Source organism: Copadichromis virginalis, linkage group LG9, assembly GCF_057382275.1.
Source record: "Copadichromis virginalis isolate Kocher_CV1m ecotype Utaka linkage group LG9, C_Virginalis_male_GT1.1, whole genome shotgun sequence".
NCBI classification, from domain to species: domain Eukaryota; kingdom Metazoa; phylum Chordata; class Actinopteri; order Cichliformes; family Cichlidae; genus Copadichromis; species Copadichromis virginalis.
Genome location: NC_140626.1, coordinates 32,148,116 through 32,163,331, shown reverse-complemented (window position 1 = coordinate 32,163,331; position 15,216 = coordinate 32,148,116). Strand labels below are relative to the sequence as shown.

General features: G+C 41.1%; 1 protein-coding gene across 1 annotated transcript; it reads right to left on the bottom strand.

Moving 5' to 3' along the window:
• Positions 1–5,426: 5,426 nt before the first annotated feature.
• Positions 5,427–14,256, bottom strand: LOC146702263 (uncharacterized). Its single transcript, XM_085468970.1, has 3 exons — positions 14,113–14,256; positions 13,638–13,823; positions 5,427–7,717 (listed from the first exon to the last, which is right to left on the bottom strand). The coding sequence occupies exon 3, from the start codon at positions 7,680–7,682 to the stop codon at positions 6,192–6,194; it is 1,491 nt and encodes a 496-aa protein (XP_085325096.1). The 5' UTR covers positions 7,683–7,717; positions 13,638–13,823; positions 14,113–14,256; the 3' UTR covers positions 5,427–6,191.
• Between the last annotated feature and the right edge of the window lie 960 nt (positions 14,257–15,216).

Sequence of the window (15,216 nt, the reverse complement as noted above, 5' to 3'; positions counted from 1 at the left end):
CATGAACTGGATGATGATCCCTAAGGGTTTCCGGTAATTTTGTTTAGGTTTCCCCACTTGATGAGCAATGTCTAAGATCTTGGGAAGCTTTTCCTTTTCTGCTGGCAGAAAAGGAAAAGCGGTTGTAGCGTTCAACTTCAGAAATGTATTCGTCACATTTCTGTGTAAGCATTTCATTATTCTCAACCCTCTTCTCAATGACCATAAACTTTTTTTTCCTTTGGTTTCAACGTAACTTTATTCTTTCATGAGTTATTTAGAAGATTCTTTTTGTTGTTGTTGTTGTCCCATTTGGATCTTTACCCATCAGAATTGTTGTCTTAAGGCCAAGAAAGATGCCAAGCGGATTTATTTTACCAAGTGGATCATCATGGCCTTGCCATATTGGTCCATTTGATTGACCTTTATTATAATTATGTATTTATTTTATTTTCGGTTGCTACAAACGGGACAGACATGACTGGGGGATAGGACAGGGAGAAAGAATGAAAGAAAGAGAGGGAGAGAAAGAAAACCAAAGGGGAGAAGAGACGGTGAGAAGGGGGGAAGAAAGAAAGAAAAACAAACAAAACACCTGGATCACCTGTATGGAGAAAAAAAAAAAACAGAAGAGAAAACAAAAAAAAAGGGCAACATGATAAATGCAGCACCATCACAATAAACTAGTGAACACCCGTGTGTACACCTGTGTGCACACCTGTGTGGATCAGCATGCTTGTATTCCAAAGGTTTCTCCATGTAACGATCTGCTAGGGAGTGTGGGGAGCCATAGCCCCGTCCCCCAAGGCATGAAGCAGGTATGGAGGAGATCCAGGCCCCAGACATCCAGAGACCCCAGAGTACGAGGACCCGATGAGGACCACCAAAAGAGGGGGGGGGACCGTGTGTTAAAAGCCAGGGCATAAAACTGTTTCTTTAGTAGTGATTTAAATTCATCAAGTGTTTGTGAAGATCTAACATCTAAGAGAAGACTATTCTAAAGTCTGGGACCTGCCACAGAGATGGCAGAGATTTGAGATTAGTCTGTGGGATGTGCAGCATTAACCTTGAGTGACTACACATGGTTTTTCCTGGAGCATAAACACAAAGGAGCTCAGACAGGTCAGAGGGGACTTTGGCGTTGAGTGACTTAAAAACAAAAAGTAAAAGTTTTAGTTGGATCCTGTAGGAGACAGGAAGCCAGTGTAGGTAAAATAAAAGTAGGTTTATATGCTCTCTCTGTTTGGTACCAGTTAGCAGGTGAGTACCTGCATTTTGGACCATCAGAAGACGATGAATGGAGGCCTGGTTGAGACCAAAATACAATGAATTGCAGTAGTCCAATCTGCAAGTAAGGAAAAGGTGAATGACACGTTCGAAGACATTCGCGGGGAGGTACGGTGTTACCTTGGCTAGCTGTCTTAACTGAAAGAAGCAGGACTGGACTACTGTACTCACCTGCTTATTCAATTTAAAAAAAAAACATCGAGGTAGACAAGGTAGGTTTTTTATGTGTGTCTTATAGTTGGAGGAAAGGGGGCAGAGTGCTATTGATGTGATTATTGACAATGTTGCCGACAATGATAACTTCAGTTTTGTTTTGGTTTAGCTGTAGAAATTTTATAGACATCCACTGTTTGATGTCATCAAGGCAGCGTAATAAAAGCTGTGGACGGTGTGACCCTGCTTTTAAAGGCAGATAAATCTAGAAATCATCAGCAAAGCAGTGGAATAAAATGTTGTAACGCGAAAAGTTGGAACCCAATGACAACAAATACAGTGCAAACAGGGCAGGACCCAAAAAAGAGCCTGGAGGTACAACATATTTAAGAGGTGCTATTTTAGAGCTAGGGGCCCATATATTTTGCTTTTTTTCCCTGCCTGTCCTGTTTGGTTCTTTTGCCATCAGAATTATTGTCTAAAGGCAAAGGAAGATGCCCAACAGATTTACTTTACCAAATGGACCATCCCACCTTGCCGTATTGGTGTATTTGATTCACCTTTGCTTTTATTGTTTATTTTATTTTATTTTCACTTGCTACACACGGGACAGACATGATTGGGTGAAAGAAAAGCCCCAGGCTCCAGGACCCGACAAGCAGCCACCAGGAGTGAGCCGGTGTGTACCTGGACGCCCATCCCCGGACACAAAGAACCACCAATGCACTGATGTCTGAGGGGATCTTCCACCGGCAGGGGAAGTGGTGGGGGGAGATAGGCCTCCAAACCATGGAGGGCCTGAGATGTTCCTAGACAGGTGGCATCTGATATCCGACCTGACATATCGACACAGACATACAGGCACACACAGATACAAACATCCATTCCCACCCTCATGCTCTCATACGCGATTACTCAACACTCACCCAAAAGTGGAGACAGACATAAATAGACACATTACACACAATCACACTCCCCAAGCGTACTCTATACCCCAGGTCTAGGTACTCTTGCCTTGGAGGTGGAAACTGCACCCAGGCACAGGTGGTGACACCCTCTTCCCTGGGGTTTAAGCAGAGAAGCAGACCGCCCCGACTCCGCAGCTGCAGGGAGGCCCCACACTCCAGACCCCAATTGGACGGCCAACTCATCCTCCTAGCCCCCCCGCTCCAGCAGGTTGCAGAGAACGGGGGTGTGAGAAGACTCCAAATCTCTCTCTGCCCACTCATACGTAGTGTTGATGCATGTGTGTTCTAAGGTGCATTTAAACCCAGGAGGGCATTGAGCTACCTGCCAGAGAGCAGCAGGTAAGCGCATAGCCCCTCCTGATAGCCCTCAATGTCTATGTGTATTTAAAGTTGACAGGTGGGCAAGAGGTGAGGTGTACACCCTGATGGTCTTCTGGATGCCGTGTAGCGTGCCCACCCCCAAGATCCTATATGTATGTGTTATGAGAGTGTGAGTAATGTGAATGTCTAAGTTGTGGGATAAAATTGAGACACAGGCAGCCGGAAGGGGACAGAAGGGGGGGGATGCACCCTGGTGACACACCTTTACCCCAAGGCCCTGCATGTGTGGGTGATTGTGGTGGAGCGAGAAGAGGGAGGCAGCTGGAGATGGGGAGTGAAGGAAGGGGCAAGTGGCCCCTCCCTGGGCCCAGCACCTCCGCTGAACCCGGTAGGCATCCCCCTGGTGGGTTGCAGAGTATGGATACCATACACTGCAACCCACCAGGGGGATGCCTCCCTGGGCCCAGCAGCGCCGCCCGGCCCCACAGAGTCCGGGACAGCCCACCTGACCCCACCACAGAGAAAACTGCACCCAACCTGTCATCAACTCATCTTCCAGACTACACAAGACAATAGACACCAAGGCTGAGATCTTCCTCCACCTCTCCTATATCTCCCCCAGGCCAATATTAATGTAAAAAGACCTTCCTGACAAGTAGGGCAGAAACCACTGGAGGGCACATCCTTTTAGTCCAGGATGAAATTCTAGCTGTGATTACAGGATGTCATGGTTGACCGTGTCAAAAGCTGCTGACAGGACCAACAATAAAAGGGCAGCAGGGCTGTATTAAATTCGGTTCCTTGCATTCTTTTGGCGGGCTCAAAGTGGTCTAACTCAAAAAGTGATCTTTATTTTGCATTCCCGGGAATGGGGAGCTGTTAGGCGCTATCATGCACCCACACCTCTGAAAAAATCATAAGATGAAACTGTATGTGTCTAGTTTGGCTACGTCACACACACACCCTCAGTTTACTCAGTTCCTCTTTCTTTGTGTCAGATTTCCAGTGCAGCTCTGCACTGAACTTCCTCTTTTCTTTACTTCTCCTTTCTAAAGTCTGTTGCCAGGGCAACAGGGGCAATATATATTAAATACATGACAGCTGCCGGATTCCAAAGTTAAAAGAATATAATTAAAAATCCTTAAAAGTGCAGTCTCAGTGCAATTTAGTGATTTAAAAATATATTGGAATTTTTCCGAGATCTTGTTAAAATCAAGGTGGGCCTGCAAGTAGACAACTTTCACCAAAACTGTAGACAGAAAAGTATGCTTTGAGATTGGCCGCGTCCTCATCCAGCACGGTCTGCACCGCTGCTTCCAAGTCTATCAGCAAAACACCAGCCATCAGCCAAGACCCATAATCACCGGCCACTTTCCAGGCCAACAGCTAAGGAGCTGTTGAGAGCCACCAGAGCCGTTATGTTGTCACTGCCTGAGCTGCAACGTTGCTGCCACTGGTCTCATAGCAGGCCGCCTAGACTGTTTCACTGCTGCTGGACCCGTGGCAGGCTGCCTGAACTGTTTTGCTGCTGCTGCTGGACCTGCGGGAGGCCGCATGAACAGCCTTGCTACTGTTGCCACCAATTACCACCAATCACTTATTTTCCACCCTAATTTACGAATAAATTCTTTACAAATCCTACTATGTGGATTCATGGATTTTTTTTTCACATTCTGTCTCTCACAGTTGAAGTGTACCTCTGGTGCAAATTACTGACCTCTGTCATCATTTTAAGTGGGGGAACTTGCACAATCGGTGGCTGACTAAATACTTTTTTGCCCCACTGTATATCTTTGTTAAGTCTAATTGTTGAATGTTGTCATTGTGTTTCTTAAATTTGTTAGGTCTTAGTTCAATCTATAGGATCAAGCCAGTCCTTTGATCCTGACCACGTCTCCACCCACTCTGTGCTGGGGGAGGTTTTATTGCAGATGCACTCTCTCTGGAAGATCTGTTCCTTGTGATGTTGTTTCCTGCTTTTATGATCCTTTTGGTGAGCAGGAAGTCATGGACACACACACACACACACACACACACACACACGTTCTTGCACATGCATACAGATGTTTACACATACAGACACATAGTGTCTTGTTTTAGAACCATTTGGCGGGTTTACGGTGGGAGGCGCTTTTGCAATAAAAGGCAGCAAGCGGAGGCCGGATTTGGGGTCATTTTGTGGTAGATACCGATGAGGCCTCCTTTGCAAGCAAATCGATCGATCGCTGACTGTCTTGTTTTCCTCATGATGAATAAGTCCCTAGACTAGTGGAGCTTGTGGAAACACAGACCCAACAATCTTCTTCTCTTTCACTTCAATTGCTTCTTCTACATTGTCCAACTAGTCTCTATATACTATAATAATTTCTGTCTTTTCAATTGTGCCTACTTTTTTCCTGTAACGTTACGTTGATTATACCCTATAAACCTTATCTTTACTGTGTTTTATATTAAATCCTTTTAATCTCCTGTACTTCCTTCAAAGAAATTGTGTCCTCAGCAAATCCACATGTCCTGAGGATGCAGGAATCGGTGTTTGAAATCCTTGGAGATGCTGTTAAAGCGAATAGGGACCCACAAAAAGACCAGACACAAGAATCAAAAGGTCAAAACGGTCCACAAACATTCTCCATGGTGTTGCCAGAAGGTGGCACCACACCTAAGTTACAGTCAGCTGGGACCGCAGGCTGCAATTTTTCAGACAATAAGAAAGATGTGTTACATCTTAATTCATTTTATTCATAGGATAAAGTAAATGTGTTTACATATTGCCTGGTTAAATGACAGACATTTACGACTTACAGTAATAATATTTTCAGTGCAACATAAAAAAAAAAACATGGTTTGTCTCTTCATGAATCAAAACAGACTCACATCCTGTAAGACAACAGGGACTAATGAAAACACATTGCACATTGGTAAGCTGCAACAGAAGTGGCACAGCAGTGACACTGATAATTACCTCACGATGAATGGCCAAATAAACAGTAACGGATCTGATAGTTTGACCCAGAAGGTGAACTGTTCTGACATTTAGCCTTTTCTTGTTATCAGAAGATGGGAATAATGTTAAGTCTGTATGCTGTTTGTGGACACAGCCAGTGAAGTTTAACTTGCTAAACTTTTGCCAAAATATAAGACAACAAAGATGCACCAGTCAATTAAATGCATGAAACAAAATGGAACACAAGCTGCGATTCTGTGAGGCCTGATCTCAAGCTTTTTAAGTTTGACGCAGCATCCAGAAGAACTTTTGTTCAAACTCCTGTTTCTCCCACTGTGTTCAAATGAACCCTGTCAGGGTAATGTCCCATTGGTCTGCCCCTTTTCTCACAGGAGGACACTTTGTGGGTCTTTTGATGCCTCAATAGACTTTTGTTATGGATGAAAGACTTTCCACACTGACCACATACATTTTTTAGTACCAGAGTGGATGAGCTGATGTGATTTTAAGTGACAAATGCCAGTAAAAGATTTTCCGCACTAGTCACGGCTGAAAGGTTTCTCTCCACTGTGGATGCGCTGATGCATTTTTAACCTATCAATCCCAGTAAAAGACTTTCCACACTGATCACAGATAAATGATTTAACTCCAACATGGATCATATAATGTCTCTCTAAGTGACCTTTTTGAGTAAAAGACTTTCCACACTGATCACAGTTGAAAGCTTTAAATTCAGTGTGGACGACCTGATGTGTTTTTAAGCTGGATCTATGAGTAAAGGTCTTCCCACACTGCTCACAGCTGAATGGTTTCACACCGGTGTGGATCCGCTGATGTGATTTCAAGCTACCAATCTGAGTAAAAGACTTTCCACACTGATCACAGCTGAATGGTTTCACCCCCGTGTGGATCAGCTGATGTGATTTCAAGTTACCAATCTGAGTAAAAGACTTTCCACACTGATCACAGCTGAATGGTTTCACACCGGTATGGATCAGCTGATGTGATTTCAAGCTACTAACCTGTGTAAAAGACTTTCCACACTGATCACAGCTAAATGGTTTCACACCGGTATGGATCAGCTGATGTGATTTCAAGTTACACATATGAGTAAAAGACTTTCCACACTGATCACAGCTGAATGGTTTCACACCGGTATGGATCAGCTGATGTGATTTCAAGCTACCAATCTGAGTAAAAGACTTTCCACACTGATCACAGTTGAAAGCTTTAAATTCAGTGTGGACGACCTGATGTTGTTTTAAGATGCATCTCAGAGCAAAGGTCTTCCCACACTGATCACAGCTGAATGGTTTAACTTTGCTGTGGACAACCTGATGTTCTTTTAAGCTGGATCTATGAGTAAAGGTCTTTCCACACTGATGACAGCTGAATGGTTTCACATCGGCGTGGATCAACTGATGTGATTTCATGTTACAAATCTGAGTAAAGGTCTTTCCACACTGATCACAGCTGAATGGTTTCACACCGGTGTGGATCCGCTGATGTGATTTCAAGTTACCAATCTGAGTAAAAGACTTTCCACACTGATCACAGCTAAATGGTTTCACACCGGTGTGGATCCGCTGATGTGATTTTAAGCTACCAATCTGAGTAAAAGACTTTTCACACTGATCACAGCTGAATGGTTTCACACCGGTGTGGATTAGCTGATGTGATTTCAAGCTACCAATTTGAGTAAAAGACTTCCCACACTGCTCACAGCTAAATGGTTTCACACCGGTGTGGATCAATTGATGTGATTTCAAGTGACCAATCTGAGTAAAAGACTTTCCACACTGATCACAGCTGAATGGTTTCCCACCGGTGTGGATCAGCTGATGTGATTTTAAGCTACCAATCTGAGTAAAGGTCTTTCCACACTGATCACAGCTCAAGCTTCTCTCCTCCCTGTTGGCGCACTTGCGTCTTCTGAGCTGCTTCATAGCAGGAAAAGTCTTTTCCACAGGGATCGCCGCTGGCTCATCTTTACTTTCTGGTGCTGGATGTTTTTGGCTGATGTCATCCATGTGCTGAGGTTTCGGCCTGCTTTCACTTCTTTCTCCTGTAATGACAAAGAACCCAAACAGTGACATCAGGTCTATACCTTCAGCTCATCAACAAGTGCCCCCTCTTACCTCACAAAGATAAACAGTTTCACCATCTGCCAAACGTCTCAGGTGCCTGGGGACGCTATGCTGTGGTAAATATTTGAAGTGAGCTCATTTATCGGTTTTCAGCATTATTTTGTTATCGTTTTTATTGTCAACTCGGTTTTCCTAGGTCTTTTCACGTGCGTCATGTATAAATCTTCTTTTTTTAGGTACCAGTAGAGTTGGACGTCTTGAGACAACTTTTACGTGGTCTTGGTCTCGACTGACTTTTTTCTTGGTCTTGTCAAAAACAACACACAACATTCGAAGCACATTGCACACCGTCGTAAATTCCCCCTAATTTTGGTAGGACCCGAGCTCAGGTACTAGCTGAGGACAGCAGTTACGCATGTGAGCGAGGGGGGAGAAGCTGCTGCCTGCAAGTTTGCTGCAGACAGAGCAAAGCTTAAGTTTAACCAGGTACCAAAGCAAATCACTCGTATTGTACAAATAATGTAAATATGACGGTGTATCACCAAAGATTGATATCAAACTGATTACTTGGCCCATATTACGCTTCTCACTCTTCGAGTGAATCAACAAATGGCAAAATGAAAAGCAGAACAACAATGCTGTTTTTCTTTTTAGAGAGTCTTAGCTTACATGTGTGTTTATTCCATATTTTTAGTTGTTACCCTCCACGGCTAAATAAATAACTCTAAATCGTTTTTAGTTATGTACGGATGAACACAACAATGGACATAAGGGGCGTCTTTCAAAGAAAAAAACTTAGGTAGATGTTATCTTATTGATTATGCTGTGTATGTTGTTCAATATAATTCTATGCCAAACAAGAGGAATTTCAATACACAGCAGTATATTCACAGTTAAAACTAGAGATGGCACGATACCACTTTTTTTATGTCCGATACCGATACCGATATCATAAATTTGGATATCTGCCGATACCGATATGAATCCGATATAGTATTTTTTAATCAATAAAACTGTTTTTTTAATATCTTGCTGCATTTTGTATAAGTTCATAATCAAGTTTAAAACAACAACAACACTAAAGCTATTCTGTTATACCTGTATGCAAAAAAAATATTTCATAGTTCAGCAATACTGATCAATCTAATAAACTTAAACCTGCACCATCCTCCCTATTCTGGTATTTTAAAGAGTACTTAGCGTAAATATTAAGCAACCTAACTAATAGGGTTCCAACTCCCAGCAACAACAAAAATAAATAAATTAAAAAATAGGGAACCACCCCTCACGCTCCACCTCATGATGCTTAATCGACGTAATCAACCTTAATTTGATGCAGTGTGAAAAAAATGCACAGAAATCAATTATTTTTCAAGAAATATTAAATAGATTCAACATCTTTCTTCAACAGAACTGCAGACTGCACAGATGGTACCTTCCCAAAGGAAAAAGCACTATAGCTTACTAGGGTATATTAGAATTAATAGTTACTATATACAGTATTGGACTTCTATATATTTTACATCAGAATAAAACTTTGGGTGTCAGATAATTATTTATTAAAAGCTAGACATTTTAAATGAGAATCAGAAATAAAAGTATGTCTTTGTGCCCCCTTTTCCCTGTTCATGCCCTATCGGCCCCCCTGGCTAAACTTTGCTAGATCCGCCCCTGGACAGTTACCAGCGTCAGCTACGTAGAAAAAGATCCTGGTGTAGAAAGTAATATTAGATAAATTCTAACAACAGCTTATCAAGCTTAAACGTGCTGCTGTTGTTCAGCCGCTGGTTTCCTCTTTCTGGTGCAAAGTGGGCCAAAAGCAAACTAGAGACACGGACTCGCGACAGAAAAGCCGATCAGCTGATCATTAAGCAGTTTCATGATTGAAGTAGCAGCAAGAGAGGGTGAGAGAGAGAAGAGGCAGTCGCTCCATATATCGGTTATTAAGCTTAACGTGGGAATGCTTTACAAACATTCAGAGATGGACTTACACACTTGCTTTACATAACTTTGTCGTAGAGATGAAATGCCGGGTTGCTAGCTAAGCTCCAAATGCTATCCAGACCACCGACAGGTCCCGCATGCCACAGCCGCTCTATCACGTGATGCATACTGCTCCGACGTGCTAACGTTCTGAGGTGAGTTACGGCGTGTTGCAAGTTTTGTGAGGTGCTTTCGTGATATTTAATGGATCGGATTACATTTTTTATTTTTCTCCGATATCCGATCCAGTAATTTAGGTCAGTATCGGACCGATACCGATACGTAATATCGGATCGGTCCATCTCTAGTTAAAACCAGATATTTAGATACACTTTAGGGAGAAAACATAAAAACATTTTTTTACTGTTAAAAATCAATTTAGAGTAAACTTGTTTTGTTTTAGATAAATAAATATTGAAATATATTTTAAATTAGTTAAATGTCAGAATAAAGAGAGACAGAGCTTTCTGTTTTTTATCACTTTCATCAAATTTAGGAGTACATATGCACTAAGTTTATTGTTAATTAATAAGAAAACTCCAGACGATTCTATTCTGAGCTGAAGAAGCTTCTGATTGGTTCGTAGAGTCCATGTGAGAAAATTGGTGGCACACCTGTGGATCCATATAAGGCAAAACACAGATCCTGTTTCTTTGACATGGGAAAATCAAGAGATGTCAACCAAAACACCAGGAAAATAATTGTGGAGCTCCATAAGTGTGGCTCAATTTTGAATACAATTTGGTGCCATTTGCAATTAAGAAATACAGATAGTTTCTCTCTTTACTCTTAAAGTTAACAAATATGTTTTTTTATATTTATCGATCTATAAAAATAAACATTTAGTCTGATTTGATGTTACAATTAAAAAAATCTTTTTTTTTATCTTAAGGGTATATAAATATCTGGTTTCAACTGTATATTTGATGATGTTGGTGTTTGGCTTGATTGTCAGCACAAAGAGGGAGAGAGAGGAACAGAGAGAGAGATGGAGAGGAGAATGAGGACAGAACAGAGATGGAACAAGAGCAGGTGAGACGCACATGTCAAATGGTTATTTGCCAAAACTCTTCAGAACATGTATCTAGTAGCTAGTGTATCTTTTTAGATACCATTTGTTACTTTTCAAATTCTATATTTATTAAGTTATGCAGGCATGTTTGTGCAACAAGGCTAAATAATTATATAAACGTTTCTGTATCTAAATAGTACTGTGTTGTATTTATCTGCAACACCTTAAAGGCCGGTCTGTGAAAATATTGTCGGGCATAAACCGGTCCGTGGTGCAAAAAAGGTTGGTGACCGCTGGTCTACAGCTTTCTACCCCTCAAGGACACGTAGTCTAATGTCTTTATTTTTCAGGGCCACTTAATATTACACTATATGCTTATATGGCATTTTAGTTAATATAAAGCATAGAATTGAGGCACTTCAAATATTTTCATCTCAACACCTCCTCCCTGGAGATAAGGAGAAGGAGTCTCACTATCTGCCTAATGTCTCATGGTGCCTGGGAGTTTCAGTCCAACTCACTCACAATACCCATCTGTGTGTGGAATAACCTGTGAAATACATATTTGATGTTTTCCTGTATGTAGAACAAAGCCACACAAAATGTACTATAGATATTACTAAAGTCATTTTGTCAAAACATATGATCAACACATAAAATAAAGAAATCTCCATCACAAGAGTTAGCAGCTTACACAAGAAAAGACGTCAGAAAGAATATGAAAGAAGAAAAGCTTTCACTTCTTTCTCCTGTAATGACAAAGAACCCAAACAGTGACATCAGGTCTATACCTTCAGCTCATCCACAAGTGCCCCCTCTTACCTCACAAAGATAAACAGTTTCACCATCTGCCAAACGTCTCAGGTGCCTGGGGACGCTATGCTGTGGTAAACATTTGAAGTGAGCTCATTTTGGCGATAAAAGTAGTAAAAGTTCAACATTGTGAATAAAATTTTGGCTTGTGTGACTTCAAAGTTTTTTAGTTTTTACTTTGTTCAAATTTGAAGAACATCACACTTACAATGTGCAGTTCAGGTTGTATGTGTGAGAGCTGTACAACCAAATCCACACTGACTCAGATTTGCCTCTGATTAACCACGAGGGTGTCACAGTTATCAAAGTCTGCAGACACTGTCAGCTGCAATCAACACCTTTTATTATAATGCACAGGTGAGTTATAATGCATCTCCACTAGAAGATGGTCCCCTGTTATCTAGTTTTTCACAGGCAAGCGTGGGCGAGAGTCTACAGCTTTCTACCCCCCAAGGACACGTAGTCTAATGCCTTTATTTTTCAGGGCCATGTCCACTTAATACTACACTATACGGTTATATGGCATTTTAGTTAATATACAGCATAGAATTGAGGCACTTCAAATAATTTCATCTCAACACCTCCTTCCTGGAGATAAGGAGTCTCACTATCTGCCTAATGTCTCATGGTGCCTGGGAGTGTCAGTCCAACTCACTCACAATACCCATCTGTGTGTGGAATAACCTGTGAAATACATATTTGATGTTTTCCTATATGTAGAACCAAGTCACACAAAATGTACTATAGATACTACTAAAGTCATTTTGTCAAAACATATGATCAACACATAAAATAAAGAAATCTCCATCACAAGAGTTAGCAGCTTACACAAGAAAAGACGTCAGAAAGAATATGAAAGAAGAAAAGTGGATTTTTAATGAGGTCATGCTGAGCCTCTTGTCCCGATTGTTTTATGTTGGGCTGAGAACAAACAACCAATACTCAGATCAGGTCCAGTACACAACAATTATGTATTAAGCACATATGTGGGAGACGTACACGATACCACCCTCAGTGTAGTCGGGTAGATCTCACAGATGTGTGGAGGCGTGGAAGAGACGACCCAAACGCAGGACTCATGGTGCAGAACAAAGAGGATTTATTGGTGCGAGTGAATGGACAAAGCAGCAACGGCAAGACTGACTAGCTGACTGAAAGACTGAGTGGCTGGCTAAATAACTGAACACAGACGGGAACGACAACATAACATCAATGACACGACACTGGACTGGTGGAACTGAGGAACATAAATACACAGGCTGAAAAATGAGTGACTAGAGACAGGTGAGAGAACAGCGGAGCATAATGAACTAATGATAAATGGGAAGGGAGCTAGAACATAATGCACAGAGTAAGGCTAACACAATAAAACAGGAAGTAGAACATGCAGAGGATAAACAATGAACAAGAACTGAAAATACCAGGTCAACAGCCCAGGAACCCTGAGAAAAAGAGGAAGCACGAGAACTTCTTTATTTAAAGGGTTGTACACACCCGAGATGCATGAGCAAGTTACATATCATGCATCAGCGACAGTTAGCTGCATCTGCTTTTTACAACACTTAGAATGCAGTTTCGAGACCCTTTCACCCCCAGCTGTTTCCTGTTGTTCGTTATGAGGCCCGTGATCGTGTATGCCACATCCTGAGTACATCCTGTTCTAACCGCCCCTGTGCAGGCACGTATGCAGTTACAAGCAAAACACTTCTTTTAATGTGTTTTAGTTTAAATATTATTTTGCTTCTTGATTTATTGACACTTATTGAAATACTGCAACATGTGTATTTCCCACAATCTCCACATAGATCACTCCACAGACATCACCTTCATATGAAGGGAAACAAAGAGTTTAACTGAAATGATAAAAGTAAGTGTGTCTCTCCTGCTGCTTTGAGCATGTACATGACAAAAGAATTTCCCTCGGGATAAATAAAGTTATTCCTATTCTTATTCTTAAAACATTAAGTTCCTGAGGCAGACAAACAGAGAGGCTAAACAGAAGGCAGAAATCAAACCAAAGTGAGCTAACAGAGAGAGACCCTGTAGAAAATGATAAAGTTAAGCAACCAGTGTAGTTATAACTGACTTACTCTGGATCTCCTCTCAGACTCAGGAGGGGGCGAGCGGGCCGGCTTTGTAGTTGGAGTCGGACCAGCAGAGACAATGGGCTCACTGACCTCCACTCCCCAAGTCAGTCACCACGAGGACAAGTTCTTTGTTTAGAGATGATTTAATCCAAGCTCACCAACAACATCACTCAGCTGTCCTCGTCAGAACTAATGAAATAAAAGCAGTAACATTTAGAAACGTCAGTTTACTAAACATAAAAAATTACTCTTTTAGCCTCGCTCACATGTTCTGTAAAGATTAAATGACTTAAATCATCACGTGGTTTACAAAAACACATTTTTACCAAACTCAGCGAACAATTGCGCATCCAGAAATAACTGTTTCATCTCGTTTGATATGGAAACTTAAAATTACAAAGACACACTGAACGCACCTTCCTACCAGCTGTAACCTAGCAGGAGAACGTACGTTCGTCTTCGCAGCTGCAACACATACCTCACAAAAAGCCGTTCATCAATTAGATTTAACACGACGCTTCTCCACAATACTTTGATGCGGGTTCTTCAAAAAGTGCCCATTTTTAAAACGGCGGAAAGACACAGCAAAGAGCACAGTACGCACACTCCTCCTTCCTCTTCGTCTCCTCCCCCTGCTGCTTCTTCTTCTTTTCTTTTTTTTTACAAACCTTTATTTAAACATCAGTACAATACAAACTAGAGTTAAACAGTACTATATTATAGGTGTTATGCTTACCAAAAAATGTATACAATAAACAAACAAATAAACATTATTCAGAACCTACAGGGGGAACCTGCTAGGGGGAAAAGTTTAACTGATCAAAGCAAAGAGTAAAGTGATCGAAGGATCTTCATTTTTTTTACACACAACCATAGTTTTTTATAGCTTTTGGGTTAGTAGAGTTCTTAATTGAATTAAGATATTGCACAAGCTCATAGGAAAATACATAAAAAGAGGGATGTCTTCCAAAACGTTTGGATTTGTGAATATGACATTTAGCCATTAAGATTAACAAGTTAATCACACATCTGTTGTTGTCAATGTTGAAATGTCTTTGGTGTTTTTGTAGACCAAATAATACATAGTTCCAAAACAGTACAAATCCTTTAAATACATTTTCTGAGATAAAAACACATAATCTCGGCCAAAAGTCTTGCACAAGGTTACAAAACCAAAAAAGCTGTATAGTAGATTCCTTGCACTTTTGACAAAATCTGCAGTTTGCATCAATGTCTAATTTGAATTTGCTGTGAAGATAATCTTTAGATGGGTAAATTCTGTGTATTAATTTATAATAAATGTCTTTAACTTTGTTGGTAATTAAAAACTTCGTCTTCCAAACTTCGTTCCACATAATATCGACAGGCAACCGGTTCCAGAAAAAAAATTACATACGGTTCTGTGGTTATACTATCCTGAAATAAAGATCTGATAGATTTGTTGTTGTTTTTAGAATTCTTAGAAAAGCACATCTTCCAACGAAAGTTTATAATAAAGATGCCAACGGCCTGTGGAATGAAGTGATGTTAGGTTTATTCTTAAAAAGCATACAAACCTGTGATGGTTTTGAGCCAAATGTTT

Bases quoted from the DNA above. Each gene is read 5' to 3' on its own strand.
- LOC146702263 (XM_085468970.1), bottom strand. From the start codon at position 7,682: ATGGATGACATCAGCCAAAAACATCCAGCACCAGAAAGTAAAGATGAG.